The 27996-nt window shown below is 36.2% G+C and overlaps 4 protein-coding genes across 5 annotated transcripts; all 4 read right to left on the bottom strand.

The window, feature by feature from the left end:
- On the bottom strand, positions 1–7996 carry LOC115995757 (TBC1 domain family member 2B-like). Its single transcript, XM_031234887.1, has 18 exons — positions 7515–7996; positions 6729–6798; positions 5795–6430; positions 5546–5713; positions 5014–5127; positions 4783–4841; positions 3762–3828; positions 3638–3689; positions 3457–3549; positions 3210–3293; positions 2675–3099; positions 2460–2521; positions 1951–2020; positions 1515–1595; positions 1331–1432; positions 928–1052; positions 449–533; positions 1–238 (listed from the first exon to the last, which is right to left on the bottom strand). Exons 1-18 carry the CDS (start codon positions 7559–7561, stop codon positions 113–115), a joined length of 2466 nt encoding a protein of 821 aa, XP_031090747.1. The 5' UTR covers positions 7562–7996; the 3' UTR covers positions 1–112.
- Positions 7997–8260: 264 nt separating this feature from the next.
- On the bottom strand, positions 8261–10894 carry LOC115996686 (glutathione S-transferase L3-like). The gene is made up of 10 exons (XM_031236040.1): positions 10732–10894; positions 10537–10611; positions 10379–10439; positions 9795–9881; positions 9535–9633; positions 9298–9400; positions 9082–9155; positions 8826–8933; positions 8627–8707; positions 8261–8529 (listed from the first exon to the last, which is right to left on the bottom strand). The coding sequence occupies exons 1-10, from the start codon at positions 10740–10742 to the stop codon at positions 8524–8526; spliced, it is 705 nt and encodes a 234-aa protein (XP_031091900.1). The 5' UTR covers positions 10743–10894; the 3' UTR covers positions 8261–8523.
- A 934-nt stretch (positions 10895–11828) lies between these two features.
- LOC115996687 (glutathione S-transferase L3-like) lies at positions 11829–14934 on the bottom strand. Its single transcript, XM_031236041.1, has 10 exons — positions 14773–14934; positions 14477–14551; positions 14330–14390; positions 13700–13786; positions 13423–13521; positions 13216–13318; positions 13026–13099; positions 12561–12668; positions 12215–12295; positions 11829–12132 (listed from the first exon to the last, which is right to left on the bottom strand). Exons 1-10 carry the CDS (start codon positions 14781–14783, stop codon positions 12127–12129), a joined length of 705 nt encoding a protein of 234 aa, XP_031091901.1. The 5' UTR covers positions 14784–14934; the 3' UTR covers positions 11829–12126.
- A 7723-nt stretch (positions 14935–22657) lies between these two features.
- LOC115997295 (probable protein phosphatase 2C 38) lies at positions 22658–25797 on the bottom strand. 2 transcript variants are annotated; one of them, XM_031236828.1, is made up of 5 exons: positions 25492–25797; positions 24545–25367; positions 23786–24153; positions 23438–23674; positions 22658–23186 (listed from the first exon to the last, which is right to left on the bottom strand). In XM_031236828.1, the coding sequence occupies exons 2-5, from the start codon at positions 24864–24866 to the stop codon at positions 22956–22958; spliced, it is 1158 nt and encodes a 385-aa protein (XP_031092688.1). In that variant the 5' UTR covers positions 24867–25367; positions 25492–25797; the 3' UTR covers positions 22658–22955. The 2 variants fall into 2 exon arrangements, with proteins under 2 accessions (XP_031092688.1, XP_031092687.1); XM_031236827.1 differs by having other exon boundaries at positions 24545–25797.
- Positions 25798–27996: the final 2199 nt, after the last annotated feature.

Here is a 27996-nt window from a genome sequence, read left to right as displayed (position 1 = left end):
AAAAAAAAAAAAAAAGAAGATGAAATGGGACAGATATTCAACACTGGAGATGATGTGTTTCGATAGCTACCTGCCAATAATAGGGGTCTGGATGTTGTTCTGATTCAAGCATTCAATCTTTAGCAGTATCTTTGTCATCGTCTTGAAGCCCATTCTGAAGTTGACTACTGCTCGTGTCCTGTCCTTCAGCAGTAGGTTTACTTTCCATGGATGATGGAAGATCAATTGGCGGCTTTCCCTGCCATATTTTTAATATAATAACCAATTCATTAATAAGCACCTCCAAAACAAAAATTCTGACACCAAGAAGAAAACTGAACTTCATAGCCTGAACAGCTCATCAATTTAGCATTAGGCCAGAAGAATAAATTGCACTCAATTACATAACTGCATAATTGGTGAAAGTAAACAATTAAGCAACCTTTTTATAGCAAAATTTTAAATATACCTTGTTCCTATCTCGCCACCCAAGCCCAAATGACAGTAGACTGATCTTTTTCGCTGGTGCATTCCTTGGAGACTCAGGTCTTCCCCTACAAGCATGTGACCACCAAAAGTCATCACCTTACACAACTCACATTAACAAAGTTAAAGCACAACTGCCCATTATTTTACCTCCTAATGTGGCTTCCATTCATTGGGTGCCCAACTGCCCATGAATTGGTAACCCACCACTAATTAAAAATAGCATTTAGTTACCAATTAGATGTTGCCATGTCATGATGGATGGATTGGAGGGGAAAAATATGAGGGGTATCTAGCATTACTCTTCTAACAAAAATGTCGGCAGGGTCTTTTCAGATCCCTTTTTTGACGGGTGGGAGTTTGGGGACAGGATTTGTGCAATTATTTTATTAGATAATCCAGGAAGCAAACAGATCAGAACACCAGAATAACAAGGAGATAGAATTACAAAATATCACACACCCTGGAGAAGCTAAAGCTTTGACTTGGCCAGATTCATATTGCATGGTTGCCTCCAGCATTGATTCTGCCATGACAGCTCTCTTCTCCATCTGAGCAAGGGATGCCATGGCCTTTTCATACTTTTCCTGTATAAAATTAATTACAAGGTACAAACAAGGCAAGTTAAAGAACATACGTTGCCAAATCATCAAGTGGACAGCACAGCCAACAGCTTTTCATCAGCAGGGCTTTAGGTCATCCTCAAATGTGAGGAAACTGAAATTACTGCATGATGTATATACAACCAGCAAAACCAGAGAATAAAAGACAGAGTACTTCTTAAGGAACAAACTGAATTAAGAGAGAAGAAAAATAACACGAAGAAGAGTTCATTGGCACATATTTCAAGTCAAAAGAGAAAAACCTGAAGAATGTGTGCTGCATACTTTTGAGCAGCTGCATCTTGCTCTGCAGCAATCCGAGCCTCTTCAGTTATCTTCTGCTCTTGTTGAAATTGCATCAGAACCTACACAACTATGAGTTATTAAATGCACTTAACTGCTAACATTAACAGGAGATGGAAGATGAAAGTAGTTCCCAGCCTATACCTGATGCATTGCATTCTCCTGCTCTTTCTTATCTGCAAGGGTTTGTTGCAGTTCCTCCATCTGTTCCTCCAGATCCTCAACCTGCAGATTGACTACCAAATCATCAAGAATTATAGCAAATATAGCCTGATCTATTTTCGGTGGCATACAGGAAAAGTACGGAGATGTTTCATGTCTAAATAGAAAGAAAAAAAAATTATATATATATATACATTGCCTGATCACCATTCCTCAACTTTTGTCACAATATCAACTTTAGTCCTGTAGGTTGTGTTAAGATGGACTAGATTAAAGGATATTTTAGGAAATTTCATTAGCCTCCATTTTGTTCATTTTTATACTCAGCCTCTTCCTCATTTATCTCTTACACTTGTTGCATGTTTTCGTGTGTGTTTCATAACATATACAACTCCATAGTAACAGATATCTAGGATACCCGAGCACTCAATTCTCGTCGATTATCTTCCTTGACCATTTCCATAAGGGCAGTTTCCAATTCTTCAGCTCTGGAAAAAGAAATTCATCATGCATTAAGCCAGTATCTTACTTATCTGAGTGTGAGCAATACCTTCAGCAATCACATACTGCTAATAGATATTTTCAGAAAAGAAAAACAAAAAGATAATATGAATTCAAGCAAGAATGTGTAGTCACTACAGAAAATGTTCCTGTTTCAAACTGGTGCCAAAGTCAAGTAAAAACAAATCAAAGAAATAGCATGGAGTCTCAAACATGACAGCAGAAAGTGAATCTGGTCCTAGTAGAGAATGCAGGAAAACGATGATAGAATAAGTTTACCCAGCTTGCACTTGTGACTACCCGCTTAAACTAAACAGTTAAAGAATTCATTTATCCTAGAATACCTTTCACGTTTTTCTCCAGTTTAGGAAGCACCTGCAGACAATGTAATATAGAATATCAAACAGCAGAGAACATGAAAATAACCTGATAACTGCTGCTCTTTTCTCTTCCAGCAAATTACATAGCTCAACCTTCAACCATCCCACCTGCACAGGAGCTTTCAATTGTTCAAACTTTAAAACTGCTAGGAGAACTTCAACCACACTAAAAATGAAAAGCTGCCAGTGTTTCAGAAGTATGATTTGTTTAAACAAGACATTTCCTATTTGCCTAGAATATGCCCAAGCCATACCATTTACCTGTTCTTGAAGATCTGGAACAGAATCTACTTCTGAATCTGATGTCATGCCGTTTAGCAAATCTTCCAGATTTGTAGAGCTAGTCCTGGAATGTGATTTGTCAGTGTCTGCATTCTTATCACTAGGCCCTTCCTCCACTTCAGATTGTTTCTTTCGTGATTGAGGATCATGCTTGAAACTATAGAGCCTAGTTGCAAGACTTTTTTGATCTTTCAAAACTCGACCAGCTTTTGCTCTTTCCTCTATTGACAAAATAACAGATGGCCGATGCTTTTCTCTTAGTTCTTGCAATTTATCTTCAGTTACATTCAAGAAACCCATGCAAGCAGTCAACACAAGTTGACTGCTATCGAAAGTTGAACCAGCAAGGGACTGTAATAAAGTGATGGCATCTCCTGCATCATTAGCTGTCACTATAGCAGGACCTGCAATGATTTGAAGCTCATAATACTTCCTCACCAACAGTTTCATATATCAACAGGAAGCAAACAATAATAGCACAACTACTTAGCCAAGATAAGAGCAGTTCCAATACCATACAATTCCATCAAAGCAAGTGCAGTTCGAAATAGCATGACACGATTTCCTTCAAATAGGAGTACATCCCAAATTCGAAGAACTAAAGACAAGAGAAGAGAAAAGAAAAAGAAATGAATAACTTGCCAGGCGATGTATCTTAGATTCTTAGTTGCAATTACAAGAGGAAATACAATACATACATAACTGAAATACAGAGTTCTAAATTGAACTAAGGTTCCCTTATTGCAAAGCATATCACTCACCACTTTCCCATGGGAGCATATTTACAAAAATTGAAAGGAACCAAGGAGCAGATAACCATGTAACCTGCACTCCCAAGTAATCTAGATGATTCACTGCACCAAAATCATCAATTAAGGAACTAACACTCTTCTTTATAGCCAACAAAGAGGAAGCAGAAAATCATTTAAACAATGTACAGACCCAGTTTAGGAAACCTTTCACGCATCAACTCCTCAAAAACAAGTTGGTCAACCTGAAAAATGGAACATTACTAGAGCCAGCTGTGAAAATTGTGTACTCAAAAGAGTAAATATGGTAAGCAAACCTGAGACTCTATCATTTCTTGTGAGAAACATCCATCAAAATAGTCATCCATAATACCCACTAAGGCCCTGAAAGATTTAAAAATAAACTAGGCTATAAAGTTAGCTTAGTTCTGATAATTTACTACTCAATCAGATAGTGTGAGTTACTTTTGAAATCAACAGAAACCAACTACACAAACAGAAACACACAGCAACACATATACTATGAGGAATTTATTACAAAGTTGCAAACCGCAGTCCTGAATCTGGTAATGAGTAAATTCCAATGTGAAACAAATTTGCATGCATGTTTGTGGGTCTATATTGTCTATTACAACAAAAGAAAGAAATAGAACAAACACATTAACTGAAGTAACAGTCTCTTTACATTTTTGTACGCATCTGAGTGTTAGTGAGAAAGAGAGTAAGGGTGTGAACCTAAGGTTATACAGCTCCACCGAGTTCTAATTGTTCAAAATTTGTTTAGTTGTGATTAAACATTACATTTTTGTACGCATATGAGTGTTAGTGAGAAAGAGAGTAAGGGTGTGAACCTAAGGTTATACAGCTCCACCAAGTTCTAATTCTTCAAAATTTGTTTAGTTGTTAATTAAACAGAACTTGTCTCCTGACAAATTTGTAAATATGGCCCGTTAAGTGGCTTCCATACAAAATTTTGCTCAAAGAGAGATGCTTGAAATTCAAAGAGTGGCACATGACCTTAGTCACACCCAAAATGCACTTCACACTATCTTAAAGTGCACCTCTTCAACCTGAAGATGCATTTCCCTTTATTTCTGTGTCTAATAGTTCACTTGTCTAGTTTTAATTGTATGAAAATGGCATATCTCAAACCAAAGAGTAAAGAGAAAAATTAAAGCCTGTGATAGTGTGATAATGGTTCTAGCCATAAGCCAATAATTGATCCATAAAAGACTAGAATTATGCTTTGATACAAAAGAAGCTTTACTTCCTATAAAGATAATACTCTGTACATACTAAATAGGACTTGGCATTGGGAAACCATCACTAAAAGCTTACCAAAAGGCATTTTCCTCTGGCATCATGAGCAATAATATACCAGCAAAAAAATTCATTGCCTGCAAGAGATTTGCTTCAGCATTATAATAAAATGAAGAAACATGCATTAGAAACAAGCAAAATCCATCAGTACCTCCAGTTACTGAATGAACCCCGAGAACTGGTCATTAAATGAGAGGAATTTGAACAAGGTTTTGATTGAAAGACAACTAATAGTAAACTAAGAATTACCTGGCAATACCCAACTGATGGGTTATGCCGAGCATATGCCAAAAGTAAGCGCCTTAAAGAATTTCGACCATTCTCATCCAATGCAGGATGCCCAGGAAAAGTTCGAGAAAGATCCTATATTATCAAAAAAAAAAAAAAAGGATCAGGCAATGAACAAACCTGGTTTATAAAGAAAAAGAAGCATCAAGTACCAAAGACTGATATCTGCACAAAAATCCTGAAGAAACAAAAAGCTTGTTTATCTAGACCAAAAAAAAAAAAGGAACATGATAGACTAAGCAAAACATGCGAGAAAGAAGAAAGCAGATGCATCCAAAGCAGCATCACTCTTTTAATGGCAATCTAGTAAAACCACCTCTTTTGTGATAAGTTGACAACTCATTTTTGAGGAAGGAGGTATAGAACAGGAGGATGCAAAACAATGAGCAAGAACACATTCTTAAATGACCACCCCGGATGGCCCTAAAAAGAAGTAGCACCTACGAATTAAAAAGATTGAACGATAAATTCCAGGGCCCATGCATCTAATGACCTTCTCAATCTGCTTCCTACATTTTTCTGGCACGTCAGCTTTTTCTTTATTGCATCCCTTACTATCATTGTCTAGTAATGGTGTGTCATTCTCACTTTCAGAGACAAGCAAATCCTGGTAATAACTCTCCACCCGACGTGCCTTAACACCAACAAAGGCTTGCCAGACCTGAATCATTTAATACAATCTCAATATTAGAGATTGAATTTAAGACAAACTTCAAAACCAGTAGAATTGTCAAAAATGTACCTCTCCCCGGAGATCTCTTGGTACTCCTCCCTGAACAAGTAGCTCAAGTTCATCTTTCCAAGGTACAGAAGATTCTACAGAAATTCCATCATCTGCAGTACATCCTTCAGCAGCTGTTCTTGTACTGTCATCCAATATCACATTGTCGTTCTCATCCTCGTCCTCCGATTCTCCCTTTGAAGGTTTTGACTCTTCAATTGGAAGATGATCATGAGAAGATGTTAACTGGTCACCTTTCAAGTAATTTTTCTTCTTTACACGAGATGCCATCATAGTTTCAATAGCACATAGAGATGATTTAATGTCAGTCCATGTCTTCACCTCACGGGGTTTTGATTGTGTGGAAGGTGGCACCTCTTTCTCAAGATTAGTTTCTGTCTGAATGTCAGAAAGAGGCTTCTCTCTATCTGAATCATCTGCCTCTCCAACCACATCAGCAGCACAAACACTTTCCTGGTTTTTTACTTCAGAATCATCAGCCTCTCCAACCACATCAGCAGCACAAACACTTTCCTGGTTTTTTACTTCAGAATCCCCAGTCCTGTCCTCCTCTTGGCTACGATGTTGCTGTTGATCAGATACTTCTTCGTTGTTAAGAAAACTCTTCCACCTATCTGATCTTTCTGCTTCCTCTTCCTAAACCATACATATGCAATTAATTTAGGCACTAATGCATGCAACATCAGAAAAGTATGATATGATTCAGAAGACTCTACTACTTGTTTGCTGCTTCTGCCTTGATTATGGGAGAAAAATGAATACTTTCCATGGCTTTTTATTTTTTATTTTTAAGATCCTCATCATACATTATAGTCTTTCATCCCTACCATAAATTCATGATCATAACCTTCCAATTTACTGATAATATTTATTTGCATGAAATAGTTCCATCATAGAATGAACAGAGACATACAATGTTGTAATAAACAATTACCTTATAGATACCAGCGTACTCTCTGTATCTTTGAAAATGATGAGGCCTCACAGTAAATCCATAGGCATCCCTGCCAACATAATACCAATCACCTATATGTCAATCATTGCAGCAAAAGAATCACAAACCAAAAGCTATTATCAATCTAGCTTGATGGTGTTAATGCATGACAAATCAGACATGAGATTTTTAAAATAAATTGAAGAAATATTTCACATCCACCACATAATTATACCTGGAATCAACCTCCAAAAATCGTTTACTCAATAAGGACAGCAACATACTTCATCAAAATTCTAATTCTACTGCCCATGTCGCTGTCCTCTCCTCAAACCAATCCCAGATCAGAGTACCACATTCCCAATTTGACATGAACAATCTTTTTCTCCCTAATTTCTTACTAGAATTCTATAATATAAACCAACGTAAAGAATATCGCATGAGAAAAGAGCTCGATCTTACACGTACAACAATAAATAAATAAATAAATAAATAAAATCACACATTAATTACCGACTAAAAAGCCTGATTAATCAAAAGACAAATGTCGCTCTAGTGATCATCATTTCTCATCAGTTTTTTTTTTCCAACTGAGTTAACTCGCTATATTTTAGCTTCATCTCTATCCAACTTCGCTCCGATTTCGGACTTAACGACACCTGTGCCGCTACTGATATATGATATATACACACGAATATGCATGCAACACATTAACATTAACATTAACATTAACATTAACATTAACATTAATATATGTATAAAGTGCTAAACAATGTAATTTAGTACCTTATGTGCTCGAAACCGGTGAAAAAATGAGGATTTTTGATCGTCATTTGCGGGAGCTTCGGATCGGTGGCTCTGAAAATCGAGGGATTTCCGGAACAATCCAATGGCTACTTCGCGACTTCAACTGCTTCTCCTTCAATGTCTCTCTCCGTCTGTAATCTATGAATTTGGACTGTTAAAACTGAAAGTTTGGCGGTCACGTGCCCGGGCTGTGGCTTCGCGGGCTTGGGTGATGGGATTTGACATGAATTGCGCGCGTGTGGGAGATATTGTCACGCGAGAACGTACATTAAATGTATGCCATCAATGGTGAAAATGACACGTGTATTACAGTTTCAGAACCTGGTAGTTATTTGGATTTAATTATTTGCGCCAGGGGGGTACCAGTTATGCTGTGCACCTGCAATAGACAGGTACGGGCCCAGTTCTTTATGATTTTCTTTCGGATTTTAAATTATTTAATGGATTTCAATTATGGGCTTGAAGTTTGGGCCTATATGTTGTACAAAGTACGGTCCAGTTTTATACCCGTCAAATAAAACTTGTTGCTATATGCACGTCGTTATTTATAAGTACAATAAAACTTTGATTGATCTAAAACTGAATTACTATCAAATAAAATCTTGTGACCTAATGACACCTGATTGCACCCCATATGAAAGGGGTGGGTTCGAGTTTCAGTGAAAGTGATATTAACTCTTTGCGCTTTATTTGATTGAAAAAATAACTATAAACATATACGACATTGTAATTAATAGCGTCAATAATACTAAAAAAAAAATTAGGGGTTTTGAGTGTATTTATTTGATATAAAATAGGAAACATGTGCCACTAATACATTACAACAATCACATCTACTTTGTAATGCAGAGGCAGATATTTATTTAATTTAAACTACAGAGACTATGCAATGCATTACAACGTTTAAGGTAGGAAGTTGCAAACAGCACACTTGTTGAGGAACATGCAATCTTATGACTGGCATTGATGAGATGAAACTCAAACATTATTAGGCCTGCAATTGGATGAAGAGCAAGAGTTAGCAGCTGTACAGATTATATTGCACTGTAACAAAAGATCCAAGACTTCCAAAACTCAGAAAGGGTGATTACCAAAAAGCGACTCTTGTAGAATTCGATGATCTTTGGGATATCGCATTTTGTCACCTTGTAAGCGTTGATCTTCTCCAGCTCCTGCAAAGAATTACAATATTGAATATCAGCCAAGAACGAGAAGAATGCAGTCTCGCTTAAGCTTGGGATGTTGAAGGGAAAAAAAAAGTGAGGATTTATAAAAAGAAATACGAAATACCTCAATCCAGGTAGCGAGACGAGGCCTGCCTGATGTAATGTCATACTTAAACACGTCTAGAATGAAGGGACGGAACCTTTCAATGAATGGAGCATAAGCAATGTCCACCTGAGGCGACACATTTTACATAGTTAAAAGTGTAACGATATACACAGAAATGCATATCTTCCTAATCCCATCGGGGTAAAACAGTGGTCTATGTATAAGTCCATAATGCGATGGCAAACAGTTCAATTCACTCAAAAAGTGTGCTTACCTGACTGAATTCTCCAAGGAAGAAAGGACCATCATATTTGCCAAGTGCATTTTCTAAGTGGTCAAAGACACCGGCTGATACAGCAATGTTACAAATAACAGTTAGTTACTTAAGCTTCTATGAATGATTGCGAGCTACACAATAAATCTTTATATCAAAAAAGAAATATACTCCCCGTGTGTGTGTGTGTGTGTGTGTATATAAAAAGAACATTACCTGCATCTTTCTCTGGGTTCCCCTTGAATGAACCATATACTCCTTTGAGGAATGTGTCACTATAGGCAATCAACTCTTCAGCAAACTTCTGCTTCTCAGGATCCTAAAGCAAATTACCGATATCCATTACACATCACGTTTTCAGGGAGAAGCCTCTCAAATTCAAGGCACGGTGTGGGATCGATGTTAGAAAAAGAGAGCAGCCATTGAAAGTCGTGAAGAAAAATTCTGTCTTACATTGGGTAAAAGACAAGGTCCTTCAAAGTTACTGTCGATATACTTAATCAGGTCCAAACTCTCTCCGATTACTTTGTTGTTGTGCTCCAAAGAAGGCACCTGCAATTGAGCCAGTTAATGACCTATTAAATCTTTAAAAACAAAATTGAAAGCTACAGTCTAGAAGATAATCTTCTGTTAATTAGTTTGGAAAAGATACAGATTCTGAGGCAGTTGTCCATGACAACAAGATACTGGCTTCATTACAAAAGAAATAGTACCTTGTTTTCTGGGTACACCTTCTCCTTGTACCAAGCAGGCCTATTCTGAAGATCAAGTGGAACCAATTTTATCTTATCTTGTAAGCCCTGCAATTAATAACAACAAAAAGCAAGCTAGCATGAAAAATCTCCATCAAAATGTCAAGGCAACTCATTACTCAAGGTTAGGAGCCAACCCCACAGCTGAACTTCGAAATCACAAACAAGAGAAGTCACTAGACAAGGATGAACCCAAATTTAAAATGGCACTATACTTTGTCATGTTCTAAAGGTTACAAGTTTAACTCCCAATAGGCTTTGACCTTCTTAGTTTGAAGTTTATAGCCAGTCAATTATGGATAATCTAGACAGGCCAATTCTTAGCCGATTAGAGTTACTGAACGGGATTTGCAGAGTGTATGTGTCCAGTAGTGCTTGCAGTTTCCCTAGTCACTCAAAAAAATTCATAATATTTCTACTCTCTTATGATCAATTACTACCAGGTACAGAGATATCTAATAAATTAATATTTTTTAACTACAAACTATATTACATTGTAGTATCTGTTCATATAGTAAATTAATATAGTAACAGCTTAAACAAACCTTGTAATTTCTAGTAATCCAAGCTCGCTGGGCAAAGGGGCACTGGTAATTGATATACAACCTTCACCAAACAATAAATTTTTTATTAGAAAAATGTAAGAAAAAGACAAATCTCAGAATTGCATAAAGCACAAAGAAAACAGATAGGCGATAGCTACCTTGTGGTTCCATCGAAGATGTGAGGCGGTTCGGAGGTGGAATCCAAAGATGGAACGCGGACCTCTTCAACGCTTCTGGAAACAAATTTACAACCAAAAACCCGTAAAAATCCAATCCAAAATTGGCTTTAAATCTGCTGCATATACGCACAAAATTGGCGCCGCATATTATGTACAATGATCGTGAGAACTTACGGAGTAGCCATTTTCGTAGGTTGTTTTCCTTAAGATCGTAAAAGCTAGCGAAGTGAATTTCTGTGGTTTGGAGCGATGAATGACACTGAGGAGGAGCTTAGCTTTATAGGGCTTTGATTTGATTGGTGACGATAGCAGTGAGGTTTAGAGACAAAAAAGAAAATGCGAGTTTGCTCTTCGCCTCTTTCGTCACTGATTACGACTGAGTGTTGAAGAATACTTAAATATTGTGAAAAGGATAGAAAGTGATACTGTGTTCTGGGAAGTTCGACGACGATCGCCATCATCGTACCTAGACGGTTTAAGTGTGTGAGTTCATTTTGTGCCACGGCAGTCATGAGGTCACTATTTGTCGTTGCCTACTTTGACAAAACAGCAGGGTCAGCAGCCACAACAGCTTGCGGTCAAATGCTATTTAAAGGTGGCTTTTACTTGATTTTTTTGTTGGGCTCAAGGCGAAGCGGATGATTGCGAAGGAGAGAGAAGTCATTTTGATTTTGTGTAAAGTAAGATTTTTTGTGGAGCTCAATAGATAGAAAAAGGGAGGAATTACCGATAATTTGTGCGCATTTCGTACACAGCGGCGCTCAATCAGGTCGTTGACACGTTAGTTACCTAATTTTTTTTTTGAGGGGTCTCATTTTTCTTCTTTTTTTTCCTCTCTCCTAATTGGGTTATCAAAAACGGTGAAAAAACTAAACTAGTGTGGATGTTATTAGTACCCAAAGTCAGATTCTGTTGTACATGTACTTGCCTACATGGGCAAATCAATAGTAATGTGTGAGCATAAAGACTAGAGCGTAAGAGAAAGAAAGTATAACATGCTTCATAAAAAATATTAATATCTCAAACGAATAATCACAAGTTTAAGTTTAAACTCAGTTCAAGGGTTGGCATATTATGGAATATGTATTATAAATAAGATTAGATTATAGTAATCAAAAAATATTATATTTATAACGACTTGACGCTTATGTTGACTGTTGATTGTTACTTTATTTGTCTTAATTAAAATTACTGTTACCAATTTATAACATGAGTGGTATTGTTGATTAAAGTAACCGTTACCCACCATTTGTAACATGTCCGAACCACAATTGCCCTTACCCAACATCTTGATATATCGAACACAGTACGCACAAGTCACAACCATTTGTTACAAAACAAAGTATTTTTATTCCACAAAGAAATGGGAAACCTCTGCCACCCCACCAAACATTACAATTGTCGAATCAACAGTGAAGTATAGACCAACCAGGAATTTAACACAGTAAACTATACAACAAGATCATATGATGCGTTACAATGTTGAAGATTGAATGTTGCAAACAGCATCACATCTTGATGAAAGCCACACAATCTTATCAATGGCAGAGATCAAACACAACTCGAATTTCAGGCCTGCGATTGGATGAAAAGCTTGAGTTAGCACATAATACAAGTTGTTTCTCTGCAACAAAAGATCCGAGAGAGGGGTAACTACCATAAAGCGAGCCTTGAAGAATTCAATGGTCTTCGGGAGATCACATTTTGTCACTGTGTAAGCATCAATCTTCTCCACCTCCTGCAGAGAATTACGATTTTTTTTAATCAACAAAGAGTGAGAAGAGTGAAGTCTTGCTTCCTTCAAAGAAAAACCAAAGCGAGAAATAATAGATCTGTCTAATATGGATGGATGTAAGGATGGAAACATGTAAAGTTAAAGGAGAGAAAATTGAAAAATAAAAAATTTAAAGTGAGGATTCATAAAGGAGAAATTTCTACCAAAGAAACAATTGGAAGTAGGGTCAAGAGTGACTACATTCTCATAACTTTATTAAATGAAATACCTCAATCCATGCTGCTAGTTTAGGCCTGCCTGATGTAACGTCATACTTAAACACTTCTAGTATGAAGGGCCGGAGCCTTTCAATGAACGGAGCATAAGCAATGTCTACCTGAGGAAACACAATTTACATATCATGATATCAATAAGTAGATTTTCATTTTGTTCCAAAAAAAAATGTAGATTTTCGTTTGTTTTCGTTATTAGATACACAAGAGAAGGGAATCAAAAACAAGCCAAATAAGCGGGTATGGGCTTAGTGTCACTAGGCTAAATTCCAGAGCCCATAAATAGAAGTGCAGAAAAAGTGTAAACATTACACTACACTGTAAGTAACTTTCTTCTAGGTGGGCAAGAAATACATTTCGTTGTAATCCCATTGGGGTAAAGCAGTGGTCAATGGCGCAACATCTCAGTAAGTACAGCAACGAGAAAAAAGTTCATTCAAGCAAAAAAAAAAAGTATATACCTGACTGAATTCTCCAAGGAAGAAAGGTCCATCATATTTACCAAGTGCTTTTTCTATGTGGTCAAAGGCACCAGCTGACAAAGTAACATTATGAATAACAGTTAGTTACTTTTAAGCATTTTTGAACTATTGTGAGATACATAACATATCATGTCAAAAAGAAAAAGGAAATAAAAATCAAGAACGTTACCTGCATCGATCTCTGGGTTTCCCTTGAATGAACCGAACACTTGTTTGTTGAATGTGTCAGTGTAGGCTATCAACTCTTCAGCAAACTTCTGCTTCTCAGGATCCTATAGCAATTTGCAAACATCTTATAGATATCAGCCTTCCCAACTCGGGGGCAGGGTATGTGATGTAAGAAAGAGAGAACTATAAGGAAAATTTTGAGAGTTACATTGGGTAAAAGAGAAGGCCCTTCAAAGTTACTATCGATATACTTAACCAAGTCCAAACTCTCCCCAATTATTTTGTTGTTGTGCTCCAATGCAGGCACCTGTGCAAAAAATAGAATAACGAATTTGGGTTAATTAAGGCCACTAATGGTGAATCGACTCCTCCAAAAGGATGAATATAAAAGACTACTAGTTCATGTGTAGCAACGAGTTGTGCTAAAGGTTTTACAGCATTTGCAGGAAAAGAAGACACTAGATTCATTACAAAAGAAATTTTACCTTGTTTTCAGGGTACACTTTTTCCTTGTACCAAGCAGGCCTGTTCTGAAGATCAATTGGAACAAATTTTATCTTATCTTGTAAACCCTGCAATTATCCCCCCAAAAAAATCAATATCAAATGTTAAGGCAACACTGTAATCTGGTCAACCTGCAGCTGAATTTCATGATCACTATGAAACACACACAAAAACAAAGCAAAACCAAAAAAACACACACAGATTCACACACACTAGACAAGGACTAATCCAATTTAAAAACAGGCTATATGAGGGCAACTCAGCCAAGTTGGTAATGGATTGGGTAACCGCAAGGTTACAAGTTCAAACTCCCAATAGGACCTGCCTATTGACCTTCTTGGTCTGAGTCTGTACAGCAACCTAAGTTGGTTTATCTCATTACCGTCTTTTGCTAAGAGGGTCACAAGGCCAAGTTTTAACTAAGGCACACCCTCGGGTAGTAGGGTAGTGGCTACTGCTAGTGTGTATTTGTGTGTGTGTGTGTGTGTATATATTGTGATGTTCTAAAATTCATATTACCCCTACTGTCTCTTATGATCAATTAACCACAAAACAAATACCAGTAACTTAATACAGCAGTAGTTGCAGTTGAGAGTGGATGGTGAACAAACCTTGTAATTTCTAGTAATCCAAACACGCTGAGCATAAGGGCACTGGAAATTGGTATACAACCTTCATACAAAATTTTAAAAAAAAAATCAAAAAAATAAGAAAAATGAGCATTTCTGAACTTCACAACGCTCAAACAATAGCGCTACCTGGTGGTTCCATCGAAGAGCTGCGGCGGCTCAGAGTTGGAATCCAAATTCGGAGGGAGAACCTCTGCAACGAATCTGGAAAAAAAAAATCACGAAAAATAAATATATAAATAAAAACCGTCAAAATCTGCATATACACACAAGCAAGGACCAATTTTATAAAATTTGAAATTTTCAAAGCTTCTTTTATTGGAGCAACCTTTGCTTTTTTTTTAATTGTGCTAAAGCTTTTTTTATTGGAGCAAATTTGAATATTCACAGAGGAAGTTCTCAGCACAGTGATCATAGGAACTTACGGGGCAGCCATTGTAGTAACCTTTGCTCCTTTAGATCGTAAACGCGAATGGATTTCTACTGTTGGGAACGATAACACTATGACAGATTGACAGAAAGCTTTATACTGGTGGCAAATGGAGTTCGATGATCGGAGCGTTTATGGACGGAGGGAAATGCTGGTGTGCTATAGGGATCACGATAAAAACGTGGGGAGTAGCATAGATTCTATAACTCCACTCATCGTGAGGTCAGCGGTGACGAATGATTCTTGAATAAATATTTTCCGAGATGTTCGGGTCGGATCTATCCAAAATTGATGGTTTAATACGTTAATACAAATGAATCTAGACTTAATTACTGGCTAAGTTTGTTTTGTGTGTGATATACGTTTTATTAACTAAATAATTTGTAACATCTCTCAGTTTCAATCTTGTAAATGAAACCGAACTTTTTAAATAAGATTCGGAATAATTCAATCAAAATACAAATAAAAAATTAAAGGTAATGGGGCAAATTAATAGGTCTATAAATTTGATACGAAAAAATAATTTAGTGAACACTTTAAAATTTTATAATTAAATATACTTGCCTACAGAAGGCGTGTTTATAACAAGGCGGGTTTATAATTAATTAACTAAATAAATTTGTAACATATCTCGAGTTTTAATTTCGTAAATAAAACAGATCTTTTATAAGAATTAGAATAATTCAATTTATCAAAATAAATTGAAGAAAAATGTGTTTGGTCCTTAACTTTAAAAAATTGTAATTAAATACATCAACTTGTCGATATGATACAATTAAATCAATTAGTTGTTACCTTACTTAACGGTAAATAATAAAAATGCAGACATATTAATATTTATTAAAATAAATTAATTTTAAATTTTAAAAAGAACACATGTACGTATGTAGAAGTGGGCGGCTCCTCCGTTACAACATCACCTAGACAGAGAAGATAGAGGTCACCGAAGAAGCCCAGGAGAAGATTTATCGTTGACAATCATTACTTTTTTTAAAATTATTTTTATTAAAAACTGACATGTCATCATATTTTTTTTACCTATTCATAATAATTTATAATACGATTCACACTCCAGGATATAATCATTGCACCTATTCATAATATGTCTGTGAAACAAAAGGTGCTCAACAACTTTGGCATTTCCATTAACAGTATACAGTATACCTGAGTTTTCAACACAAAAAATGCATGGATCTGCTACTATTAAACACAATAAATTGTGTGGTACTTGAAAAATGTAATGCGCAGCACACAGAGATGTTAAAACAATAGTTGTAACACAAGAGACTTGATAACGCAGTTTGGGAAAAACTCTATTCTGCGAGGCACTTCTCAGTCTTGAGAATTTGCCTAAATCCACTAAAAGCTTAATATTCAAAGTACATAGTTTTGGGACCAGAAATTACACAATAGATTGATCTTCTCCTATCTAATCTATTGTAACCTAAACACATGTACTACTTTCTAGGGGAATTTAGAATCCTCTCAAACTCTCTAATGCCTCACAATATTAGCTAGGGAATTCGTCTGGTGTAATGGTGAGAGGTCCTTTAAATAGCCAACTAATCAGAACCAAAACAGTATTGGTGTTATTCCTAGTTTGTTTGTGATTTGATTTCTAATCTTGGTGTACTCCTTTTCTGACTCGAATTGGAATTTCTTTTTGCCAACAATTGTGATCAACCTTTTGATTCAACACTCTCCCCCTTTGTCAAATTTTTGGCAAAAACCTTGATTTCTCCCCCTTAGTTGATTCTCTTGTGTTTCCTCTTTTGGTCCTGAATCTTCTGTTTGAGTCTTTGTGACTTCAGGTCAGTATGGTAGTTTTTGAGAGACAGAGGAGATGATTATAGTATTATCAATTAGAGTATTCTGGACTTCATAACATCAGCAGCACAAGAATATGAACATCGGCAGCACAAAAATATGTTCTTATCATTCCAGCATATTAGCAAAAAAACCTCATCATCAGCATAATATTCAGCAAAAGATTTCATCATCAACAGATCTTCAGTAGATCATCAAAAAGAGTCAGAAAGTCAGAATTGAATTCGTTTCCATGGGATTGGCTTGATATCTGGCACATATCCCTACCCCAAAACTTAAATCTGGTCAGCTCGCTGTTAAATAGAGTAGACCCCCTATCATGCTTCGATACAGAGTTTGTTCCACCTTCTTTCCTTTTGGATCTTTATAGATCCTCTCTGTTGTTGGAACAGGTGTTATAACAACTTTGCTTTCTGTTTGAGTGGGTCCAAAGAGGTCCATATGGAGAAGTTCCATAATTCTTGAAGTGTGAACTCCTGGTGTTCTGTTGTGGCTACTCCTTGTCATTTTGTTTTCAAGACATGCATCATATTTTCTATTTTCATCAATGTCTAGTATTGGAATACCTCGGTATGCTCCCCTTTTTAGTCCCTTTTTCATATCATGAAAATTTATATGCCTCATACGTTGATGTTACAAAAGTGTTTGATTGATAGTGACTTGGTTGCAGGTTAAATGGCTATCCCATGTGTAGCATTTATCCGAGGACCTTTTTCCCATCATGACGCATTCATGTCCTTGGTTATACACTTTGCAATTTCCTTTTGAGAATTCTACCCTTAGTTCATCTTCACACAACTGACTTATACTGATAAGGTTTGCTTTTAAGCCTTGTACCAAGAAGACTCTTGGCAATCTGGGTAGACCATGGACATTTAGTGTTCCGCTGGCAATGATTTGCCCCCTTTCTCCATCTCCAAAGGTTACATGTCCTTCATTTTTGTAATGGACGTCCTCTAGATTGTTTGGGTTTCCGGTCATGTGTCTTGAACACCCACTGTCAAAGTACCAAACACTTGTTTCTTTGCTGATTTTTTAAGTATAAGCTGTGACTGGTGTTTGATTTTTTCTGACCCAGACTTTTTGGGCTGGTTTTTGTTCTTGCTTTGCCCAGATTCTGTTATGGAGATCATTTTGTCTTTTATAGCAGTGTGCCTTGATGTGTCCCAATCTGTGACAGTAGTAACATCTGATTCTTCTACGGTGTTGAAAGTGATGTGTTAACACTTCTCTGTTTTCGACTGTAGAATCTTTCCTTGTTGCTAAGTCTGGTTGTACTGCACTTTCAGTTAGTCTTCTTATTTCCTGTAGCAATTTGTTTCCCTCTTCTAGTGATTTCATTAACTTTTCTTGGGTTTCTTTGTGAAGAAGTATTTCATTTTCCTTTTCACTTTTAAGGAAGTGATTTTCTTGCATGAGATTTAAGTTTACTTTGATGATTTCTTCCCACTTGGCGTGCAGCTGTGTATAGGAGTTTAATAGATCTTGCATGTCCTCCTTTGATTCATCATCGTCTTCATGATTTGTGAAAAATGCCACAAAATTTGTGTTGTTTTCTTCTTCACTATCTGAGTCATCACTCAANATTGTAACCTAAACACATGTACTACTTTCTAGGGGAATTTAGAATCCTCTCAAACTCTCTAATGCCTCACAATATTAGCTAGGGAATTCGTCTGGTGTAATGGTGAGAGGTCCTTTAAATAGCCAACTAATCAGAACCAAAACAGTATTGGTGTTATTCCTAGTTTGTTTGTGATTTGATTTCTAATCTTGGTGTACTCCTTTTCTGACTCGAATTGGAATTTCTTTTTGCCAACAATTGTGATCAACCTTTTGATTCAACACTCTCCCCCTTTGTCAAATTTTTGGCAAAAACCTTGATTTCTCCCCCTTAGTTGATTCTCTTGTGTTTCCTCTTTTGGTCCTGAATCTTCTGTTTGAGTCTTTGTGACTTCAGGTCAGTATGGTAGTTTTTGAGAGACAGAGGAGATGATTATAGTATTATCAATTAGAGTATTCTGGACTTCATAACATCAGCAGCACAAGAATATGAACATCGGCAGCACAAAAATATGTTCTTATCATTCCAGCATATTAGCAAAAAAACCTCATCATCAGCATAATATTCAGCAAAAGATTTCATCATCAACAGATCTTCAGTAGATCATCAAAAAGAGTCAGAAAGTCAGAATTGAATTCGTTTCCATGGGATTGGCTTGATATCTGGCACATATCCCTACCCCAAAACTTAAATCTGGTCAGCTCGCTGTTAAATAGAGTAGACCCCCTATCATGCTTCGATACAGAGTTTGTTCCACCTTCTTTCCTTTTGGATCTTTATAGATCCTCTCTGTTGTTGGAACAGGTGTTATAACAACTTTGCTTTCTGTTTGAGTGGGTCCAAAGAGGTCCATATGGAGAAGTTCCATAATTCTTGAAGTGTGAACTCCTGGTGTTCTGTTGTGGCTACTCCTTGTCATTTTGTTTTCAAGACATGCATCATATTTTCTATTTTCATCAATGTCTAGTATTGGAATACCTCGGTATGCTCCCCTTTTTAGTCCCTTTTTCATATCATGAAAATTTATATGCCTCATACGTTGATGTTACAAAAGTGTTTGATTGATAGTGACTTGGTTGCAGGTTAAATGGCTATCCCATGTGTAGCATTTATCCGAGGACCTTTTTCCCATCATGACGCATTCATGTCCTTGGTTATACACTTTGCAATTTCCTTTTGAGAATTCTACCCTTAGTTCATCTTCACACAACTGACTTATACTGATAAGGTTTGCTTTTAAGCCTTGTACCAAGAAGACTCTTGGCAATCTGGGTAGACCATGGACATTTAGTGTTCCGCTGGCAATGATTTGCCCCCTTTCTCCATCTCCAAAGGTTACATGTCCTTCATTTTTGTAATGGACGTCCTCTAGATTGTTTGGGTTTCCGGTCATGTGTCTTGAACACCCACTGTCAAAGTACCAAACACTTGTTTCTTTGCTGATTTTTTAAGTATAAGCTGTGACTGGTGTTTGATTTTTTCTGACCCAGACTTTTTGGGCTGGTTTTTGTTCTTGCTTTGCCCAGATTCTGTTATGGAGATCATTTTGTCTTTTATAGCAGTGTGCCTTGATGTGTCCCAATCTGTGACAGTAGTAACATCTGATTCTTCTACGGTGTTGAAAGTGATGTGTTAACACTTCTCTGTTTTCGACTGTAGAATCTTTCCTTGTTGCTAAGTCTGGTTGTACTGCACTTTCAGTTAGTCTTCTTATTTCCTGTAGCAATTTGTTNTTCTGACCCAGACTTTTTGGGCTGGTTTTTGTTCTTGCTTTGCCCAGATTCTGTTATGGAGATCATTTTGTCTTTTATAGCAGTGTGCCTTGATGTGTCCCAATCTGTGACAGTAGTAACATCTGATTCTTCTACGGTGTTGAAAGTGATGTGTTAACACTTCTCTGTTTTCGACTGTAGAATCTTTCCTTGTTGCTAAGTCTGGTTGTACTGCACTTTCAGTTAGTCTTCTTATTTCCTGTAGCAATTTGTTTCCCTCTTCTAGTGATTTCATTAACTTTTCTTGGGTTTCTTTGTGAAGAAGTATTTCATTTTCCTTTTCACTTTTAAGGAAGTGATTTTCTTGCATGAGATTTAAGTTTACTTTGATGATTTCTTCCCACTTGGCGTGCAGCTGTGTATAGGAGTTTAATAGATCTTGCATGTCCTCCTTTGATTCATCATCGTCTTCATGATTTGTGAAAAATGCCACAAAATTTGTGTTGTTTTCTTCTTCACTATCTGAGTCATCACTCAAGGTTGTTACATATGTTTTGTTCTTCCTTCTTAGGTAATTTGGACATTCTGACTGAATATGTCCATATCCCTTGCATTCATAGCACTGTATTCCATCTAGGTTTGGATTCCCTTCCTTTTTGGGATTGACGGATTGGTTTTGTGCAAATGATGGACTCCCTTGATTATTTGAGAAACTCTTGTTCTTATTTTTGAATTTGTTAAATTTCTTGAGAACTCTGTTGAAGTTTTTTGTCAACACAGCAATGGATTCTTCCATTTTTTCAGTATCTTCATCTGAGTTGGTGTCTTGTTTTGATTGAAAGGCTATTCCTTTGCCATTAGGCTTTTTGTTTTGCAGCATCTCAAGCTCATATGTTTTAAGGTTTCCCATTAGATCACTTAACTTGCAGGTATTGAGATCTTTGCTTTCTTGAATAGCTGTTACTTTCATCATAAATCTTTCTGGTAATGATCGCAACACCTTTTTTACTAACCTGTTTTCAGGAATGGGTTCTCCTAAGTTATAGGCTTCCCCAGCAATTTCTAGTATTCTTCCATTAAATTGTGTGATATCTTCTTCTTCCTCCATCTTCAGATTTTCAAACTGAGTTTGGACCATTTGTAGTTTTGATTGTTTGACTGTTGAATTTCCTTCATGATGATCACACAATATATCCCATGCTGTTTTTGCTACATTTGTGGCAGCGATTAGTTTGAATGTTTCTTCACTCACGACTCCGTAGATGGCATTCATAGCTTTTGAGTTATAGTCGAACTCTTTGAGTTCTTCTTCGCTCCAATCAGCACGACCTTTTACTTTGTTATTGTCATCAAGGGGATGTTTCCATTCGTTTTCAACAGCCCTCCATACTCTTTCTCCTTGGGCTAATATGTAGATTTTCATTCTAGCTTTCCAATAGGAGTAGTTTGTACTACTTAGGGCTGGTGGTCTGTTGTTTGATAGTCCTTCCCTGGGAAACTCCATTAGGATCCTGCTAATAACTTAAGCAGTTTGGCTCTGATACCAATTGAAAAATGTAATGCGCAGCACACAGAGATGTTAAAATAATAGTTGTAACACAAGAGACTTGATAACGCAGTTTGGGAAAAACTCTATTCTGCGAGGCACTTCTCAGTCTTGAGAATTTGCCTAAATCCACTAAAAGCTTAATATTCAAAGTACATAGTTTTGGGACCAGAAATTACACAATAGATTGATCTTCTCCTATCTAATCTATTGTAACCTAAACACATGTACTACTTTCTAGGGGAATTTAGAATCCTCTCAAACTCTCTAATGCCTCACAATATTAGCTAGGGAATTCGTCTGGTGTAATGGTGAGAGGTCCTTTAAATAGCCAACTAATCAGAACCAAAACAGTATAGGTGTTATTCCTAGTTTGTTTGTGATTTGATTTCTAATTTTGGTGTACTCCTTTTCTGACTCGAATTGGAATTTCTTTTTGCCAACAATTGTGATCAACCTTTTGATTCAACAGTACTCTTGACAACTGAACTCAAAATCTATTATTCTATTGTATGTTAAAGTAAGGTCGAATTGATAAATATAAGCACTGATAAATTGGGTGGTACTCTGATATTGATTATGCTTTGTCTTCTTATCTTCATGCTCCAAACTGAAACTGAAATATTGGAAGAAACTAAAACTATAGAATTTAGTTCGGTCCTATTTGTTTGCATCCAACTATTATCAATTTTCTTAGTTATAATCAATTTCTTCATTTTCTCTATATATAAAATGCCATCAACCAAATTTATGCACCCGAAGAGTTAGAAAACACAGAGAATCATATTATCAAAAGGTAAGATTAATACCAAAGTATCTCTCTGGTGCAATTTTGTTGGTATTAAGACACTATGAGATGATATTTCGAATTGTATGGATTCAAGAAACTGTTTGATTTTGTTGATTTTATTGTTCTGTTTTTTTTTTCAGGTTTCAGGAAGTCGTTCACCCATTGAAGTTAGGCGAATCCTCAACACTGAAGACCAGAAGCAATCCACTTTCTGGGACTGCTGAAAGGAATTGAGACTGAAATAAATAGATCTAGACAAAAGAAGGCTGGAAAAGAACAATAATAGTTAGAATAGTAATTGAGCCCAAAATGTATGAAGCTTTGACCCATGCTTATTTCCATGTTCTTGTCAGCTATTGAATTTGCCGTGTGTACAATAGATGCAAAAAAAGTATTGTTATCAGTTCTTAAGTTCCATTGAACAAACACAAAAGCCATAACTGCTACAGAAAGTGAAATTTATTGACTGCTAAATGTATGCAAGTTAGAAGCATCCACCTTTTATTTAAAGGAAATGCAGAACATTTCATATATACATGCCGATAATAATAATAATAATTCTCGACTTTGAATCTAGAGAGATCAGTTTCCACTTACTGTGAAATGGATTCTACTATCTCCTTCTAATCTGAAAAGGATACAAAGAATAGAAAGACTTTTTTTTTTGTTGTCTATGCAGTAAGATAAACTGCATCATACAGTACAACATTTGTCTGTCCTTAGTGGATTATGCTGAAGACTACTGTGTTGGATAAGGAGGTACGCCTCCACCCGCTCTAATTGAGAGGGTGGAAATATGCGAGGAGCTTCTACTCGTGGAACCCGGATCTAAAAACAGCACCACAACTGTAATGTCGTCGTGGAAATGCCTCCTCACGCCTCTTTCAATCTTCTTCAGGTCCGAGTACCGCATTTCTCTTTTCTTGGCTGCCACGTGAAGTGCTGCTTTGATAAGTCTTCTAGCAATTCCCTGTTCGTCAAGTATTCGAGTGACAATAATGAACGAGTAAAATTTCCAAGGTCATAGTGTGATGAACAATTTTGCATTAATGCTTAAACCCGAGCATCATATCAGTTTCGGTTTCCACCTTGTCTTGAAAATTATGGTTCGTTTATTATCAAGTTACTTCGATTGTCTGTTGCATTAATCCTCAAGTTTATTCTTTTGAGAAAAAGGAAGATTGCAACTACGGGATGTAAAAAAAGAGAGTTAGAGCTTACATTACGAGGGGAACTGTGAACGATGTCAGCTGCTTCCTGGTTGCTAAGGTGCTCCCACAGACCATCCGAAGCAAATATGAGGAATTGGTCGTTGGAACTGAGTTTGTGGATAGAAATGGATGGTTCTGGACTAAGGATCGGGTTGGAGAAGGGTTCAGATAACCTGAATTTTGCCAATAGTGGTGCTCGGTTGAATTCTGCCTTCTTAAGGTAGGCATCACCAATGGACCTCGAGACCTGAGAAGCCAGAAAGGATAAGAAATTTTTAATTAACAACGAATTGACAAATAGTGACTAAAGCAAGCTCTCCATTGAAGCGTTTGCACATAATTGTCAAGTATGGAGTACCTGTATAAGACCCTTCACACGCCAAACATTGTGCTTTCGAACCACGATTTGTGAGTCGTGGGGATGCAACGAGTGAAGCTCATCTCTCACGGATTCAATATTAGCGTTGTGTTCCATTGACAATTGTATTGCCGTGACTCCTCTAGCACCCTTATCTGCTCTTCCCAAAACCGCACGAGAGTCTCCAGCATTGGCAACATAAACGAGTCCATTACACACTACTCCTACCAAACAACACGATCCCACTGCTGCAATTTGGGGCTTATAGTGCCACTGCTGCTTTACAACAGACAAAAACTCCTCCTCGGTTGCCAGGAAAGCCTTTTTAATGACACCAGCAGAGATCTCTTGTTGCTCCGATGCAAATTCTAAGAAAAGGAAACGAAGGTCAATACAAACACTATCAAAGAAATCCACCAGATGTAAATGTAATCAATTATAAATCTCTCCCGAGGTAATAATATGATTTTTTTTAAAAAATCCTCAAAATTTATATCCAAGGAAACCTTTTTCGTCCTTTCTATATGTGATTACTGCAAAAACGACGACTTTGCTTAGTTTCATAGACGGATTTTTTATACCAAGAGACCCTATGATAAAACCAGTACTTTGTAAAAGCATCTCAATATTGCATCACTAACAAACATCTCATGAATCTAGGCTTTATGCAGACAATAGACAACAATTAAGTGTTACTGAAATTCCATCTACAAAGATAACCATAAAGAAACGAACATCCATATGGAAAGAAACACATACTCTTAAGATTGGAGAACAAAGAATCGTTAATAAACCGAGATGTCTCTGGCCCTCCATGTCCATCATAGACGCCGACAAAGGTTCCATGAGGACCAGAATCAAGGTTACTCAAAGGGCCTGATTCGAGCTGGCTTTGATCCTCCAACAAACCATTTGCTTGTATAACCGCCATCGAGAATTCCCCATTTACATGAGTCCCCAAATCCTTGTACCACATCAGTCCATCAACCTTCCCATTTAGATCTCCATCTCGCCTCCTACAATCCCCACTTCTCCTGCCTCCATCTCCCACCACAGAGCCCCACCAGCAAGGTTTCACCATTTTTCTCTCCTTTCTTTTCTTAATCACAATTCAGAACTATTCCCTAGCACCTTACATGTATACATACATACACTCCTACCCTACCACCAAATATCCTCAGTCATACCATTCATCCAAAAATATGTGAGAAAATTTTATGTCTTCTTAAACACTCAAACAAACAATACTATTATCCAAAAGAACCAGGAAACAATAGGCCATGTTTGGTAAATAATTAGCCTATCAGCTAATTCTGACTTATTTGACTTATTTTACCACTATTAGTTGTTTGACTTGATTAAAAAATCCAAACACCTTTCTACAATCAACTAATATTATATTAATCATACCTTCTAACCCAATCAGCCATCAGCTAACCGCCATTTACCAACTAGAGCTGGTCATGAACCCCAACCTGAGCTCAAGTTTTTGCTTATGCTCCAAACCCACAACCCCAATTCTGAATACTATATAGCCACCACCACAACAATCAGAGCTAGACACCATTAATGTGCAACAGGGCTACAAAAAGACCAAATGGGTATGGGCAAAAATTGAATCTGCAGCAAAAACCCCGGCCTCCCAAGACAAGAAAGCAATAGTTTTTATGCTAGTTCAGAGAATATGGGGGGCTGGGATAGCATACCTTGAACCTGGGTTTAATCGCTGTGGACCTTCCATGGATGAGTGTGTCACCTTTCAGCAACAGCATTAGCTGTAAAAAGCCATAAAAGATTGGATGATGGCAGAGTTTGTTCCTGATCCCAAGGGATCAATCAACAGAAAAAGGGGTAACATTTCGGATAAGAAATTAAATAACAAGACTGGGTTTTGGAAGTTCTCGCTCAGAGTATCTTTGTATCAGTGCATTGGTGTCGGATACATCTCAGATTTTGATCGCCAAGAAAAGAGAACTTTAATCCAACTACTAGTTTTCTCCAGACAACTTGTTTGCTTGTGTGTTTGTTTGTTCTATAAATTATTTACACACACATATATATAATAACAATAATAGGGAAATAATTAGTACATTGATAAAAAGATACCCCATCTATTTTTTCAAAAAAAAAAAAAAAAAAAAAAGATACCCCATCTATTGCTATAAATAATAGAAAATTGCTCTGCTTTTCCGTAAATTAAATAATAACAAAATATAATTGTCACTTACAAAACGATCATTTTATGACGTGACAAAATGTTAATAACTATTTTTTTCTTTTTTAAAATTTCAATTCTAACTTTTTTTTTTTTAAATCTTTGTGCTTATGTGGTATGGTTGTTTCTAGTAAAAGTATGAATGTGTAGCATTTTTCTAAATAATAAAGGAACCAACTTTTAAACTATGATGATGATTGTTTTTTACTATTTATAATAGGGGAGTAATAATTGTCTCTCTCTTTTTTTCTTTTTTTTTTTTGTTCTTTTTCTTTTTAAACAATTTTAATAGAAAACATGATTATTATTTTTTTGGCCTAGCATGATAAATTTCCTCTAATTATATCATAAGAAAAATGACAATTTTAATCCTAAAATTATATTTTAAAAAGAATAGTTAGCTCGATCTTTAAGTTAATAGTGTAATCAATATTAGTTATTAACTTTTTCTCAAAGTAACTTTTTTAGTCATTGGATTAGAGATATTGGTTGATTAGTTCTATATTAAATTAGATCGAGTTAAGATAATGTTTTAAGTTTTAAAAGTGTGGTAATATGATTGTACAATTTTAATTGAAATATGGTAATTGTATAATTTCATTTAATAGTCACAGATACAACTTAAAAACTACAAGTGGTTACACCAATCACTTAAAATCTAAGTTATTTTCTTACAAACTAAAATTGTTATTTTTTCTAATATTATATAGAATTACAAACTAAAGTTATTTTTCAGTCGCACCTCAGTGACTCTCATTGAGAGAAGATCACAACTGTGTATAATGATTGAATAATAATAATAAAGTGGCAATGTATATTAATGATAGATTTCTAGCTTCTTCTTCACAATTCTTTAAAGAATTTCCTTATTTTTCATTATCAATTCTGTGCTCTCTATGTTATAGCATGGACAGATGGGCTATAATAAAATGTTTGTTACAGCACTGATTTATTTTGTCTTTCTTATTGTTTGTCATTTATTTCCCTAGCTAGATTTGACAGGATCCACATTGTTGAACAAGTTGTATATGTGGAATTTACTTTTGTATGGGACTGGTGGGGCTTACAATTTTTTGAAATTTTTATAAAGTTATTGAATGAATAATTACATACATATAGGTTAAACTAAACGTCTTACTTAAAAGGAATAAGTATTTATGGAAGAGTTATTTGAACAGTTAAAACATGATTATCATATCAAAATATCACTAGTTTAATTTTGTTAATTAATCACTAAGGCTTCCGTTCACCCCTCCTTTGTAGTTTAAGCAAGGTTTTCATAATACTCTTCTTACTCTCATTAGAGTAGGTTCTTTTACCCTTCATTTTGATCATCTTTAATCATGATTAAAGAAAATACAAAAATGCTAAAAAAAATTAACAAAACAAAAAGGCTACATAAGCATGGTATTTTGCAATTAAGTAGGGAACAAGTTATTTTGGTTTAATGGTATTATTTTAACTTTGTTCGAGTTAATTGTCTACATTTGTGCAAGGATGGATTCAAAATATCCTTTAAGTGAAGGTGAAAAAGTGAAAGTAAAATGGATTTAAAAATGTTCAAACACAAAGTTCAAATACAAAATACATTAAAAATTATAATATACAAGCTAAGATTCATGATGAACTACGGATAAATGTATTTTGTCATCTACTTTCTTTTAGTTCATAATGCAAAGAAAACTCTTGTGCAGACTCCCTAGCAACTCCTGTGCAATCTTCCTAGCAAATATGGGCCGGGTTTCTCAGTGGGGTATGAAGGTCCTAGATGACCCCAGGACGGTCTGGTTGTCCTCCTTTAACGGGATGCCTCGTACCTACATTTTAGCAGACGCCGTTAGTCTCTTGGGACCCTTCAGTCCCTCATTTTCACAAAAAAAAAAAAAAGTAATGCAAAGAAAACGAGTTGTTTTAATACAGTAAATTTGATAGTGCGTGTGTTTTGCGTGCACCGTGCGTGCATCGTGCGTGCACTTTGCGTGCACTGTGCATGCAT

Source organism: Ipomoea triloba, chromosome 11 (genome assembly GCF_003576645.1).
Source record: "Ipomoea triloba cultivar NCNSP0323 chromosome 11, ASM357664v1".
In the NCBI taxonomy this organism is placed as follows: Eukaryota; Viridiplantae; Streptophyta; class Magnoliopsida; order Solanales; family Convolvulaceae; genus Ipomoea; species Ipomoea triloba.
This window is presented reverse-complemented; position numbering and strand designations above follow the sequence as displayed.

Coding starts and splice junctions, on each gene's coding strand:
- LOC115995757 (XM_031234887.1), bottom strand. CDS start 7,561: ATGACGATCAAAAATCCTCATTTTTTCACCGGTTTCGAGCACATAAG. Junction 6,431..6,728: donor AGTACGCTGGTATCTATAAG/GTAATTGTTTAT, acceptor TGTATGGTTTAG/GAAGAGGAAGCAGAAAGATC. Junction 534..927: donor AAAGCTTTAGCTTCTCCAGG/GTGTGTGATATT, acceptor ACATGCTTGTAG/GGGAAGACCTGAGTCTCCAA.
- LOC115996686 (XM_031236040.1), bottom strand. Junction 9,401..9,534: donor GACCTTGTCTTTTACCCAAT/GTAAGACAGAAT, acceptor AATTTGCTTTAG/GATCCTGAGAAGCAGAAGTT. Junction 8,934..9,081: donor TCCTTGGAGAATTCAGTCAG/GTAAGCACACTT, acceptor GTGTCGCCTCAG/GTGGACATTGCTTATGCTCC.
- LOC115996687 (XM_031236041.1), bottom strand. Junction 13,100..13,215: donor AAACCCAGAGATCGATGCAG/GTAACGTTCTTG, acceptor TTACTTTGTCAG/CTGGTGCCTTTGACCACATA. Junction 12,669..13,025: donor TCCTTGGAGAATTCAGTCAG/GTATATACTTTT, acceptor GTGTTTCCTCAG/GTAGACATTGCTTATGCTCC.
- LOC115997295 (XM_031236827.1), bottom strand. CDS start 24,866: ATGGTGAAACCTTGCTGGTGGGGCTCTGTGGTGGGAGATGGAGGCAGG. Junction 24,154..24,544: donor TTTGTTCTCCAATCTTAAGA/GTATGTGTTTCT, acceptor TCCTTTTCTTAG/AATTTGCATCGGAGCAACAA. Junction 23,675..23,785: donor GTGTGAAGGGTCTTATACAG/GTACTCCATACT, acceptor CTGGCTTCTCAG/GTCTCGAGGTCCATTGGTGA.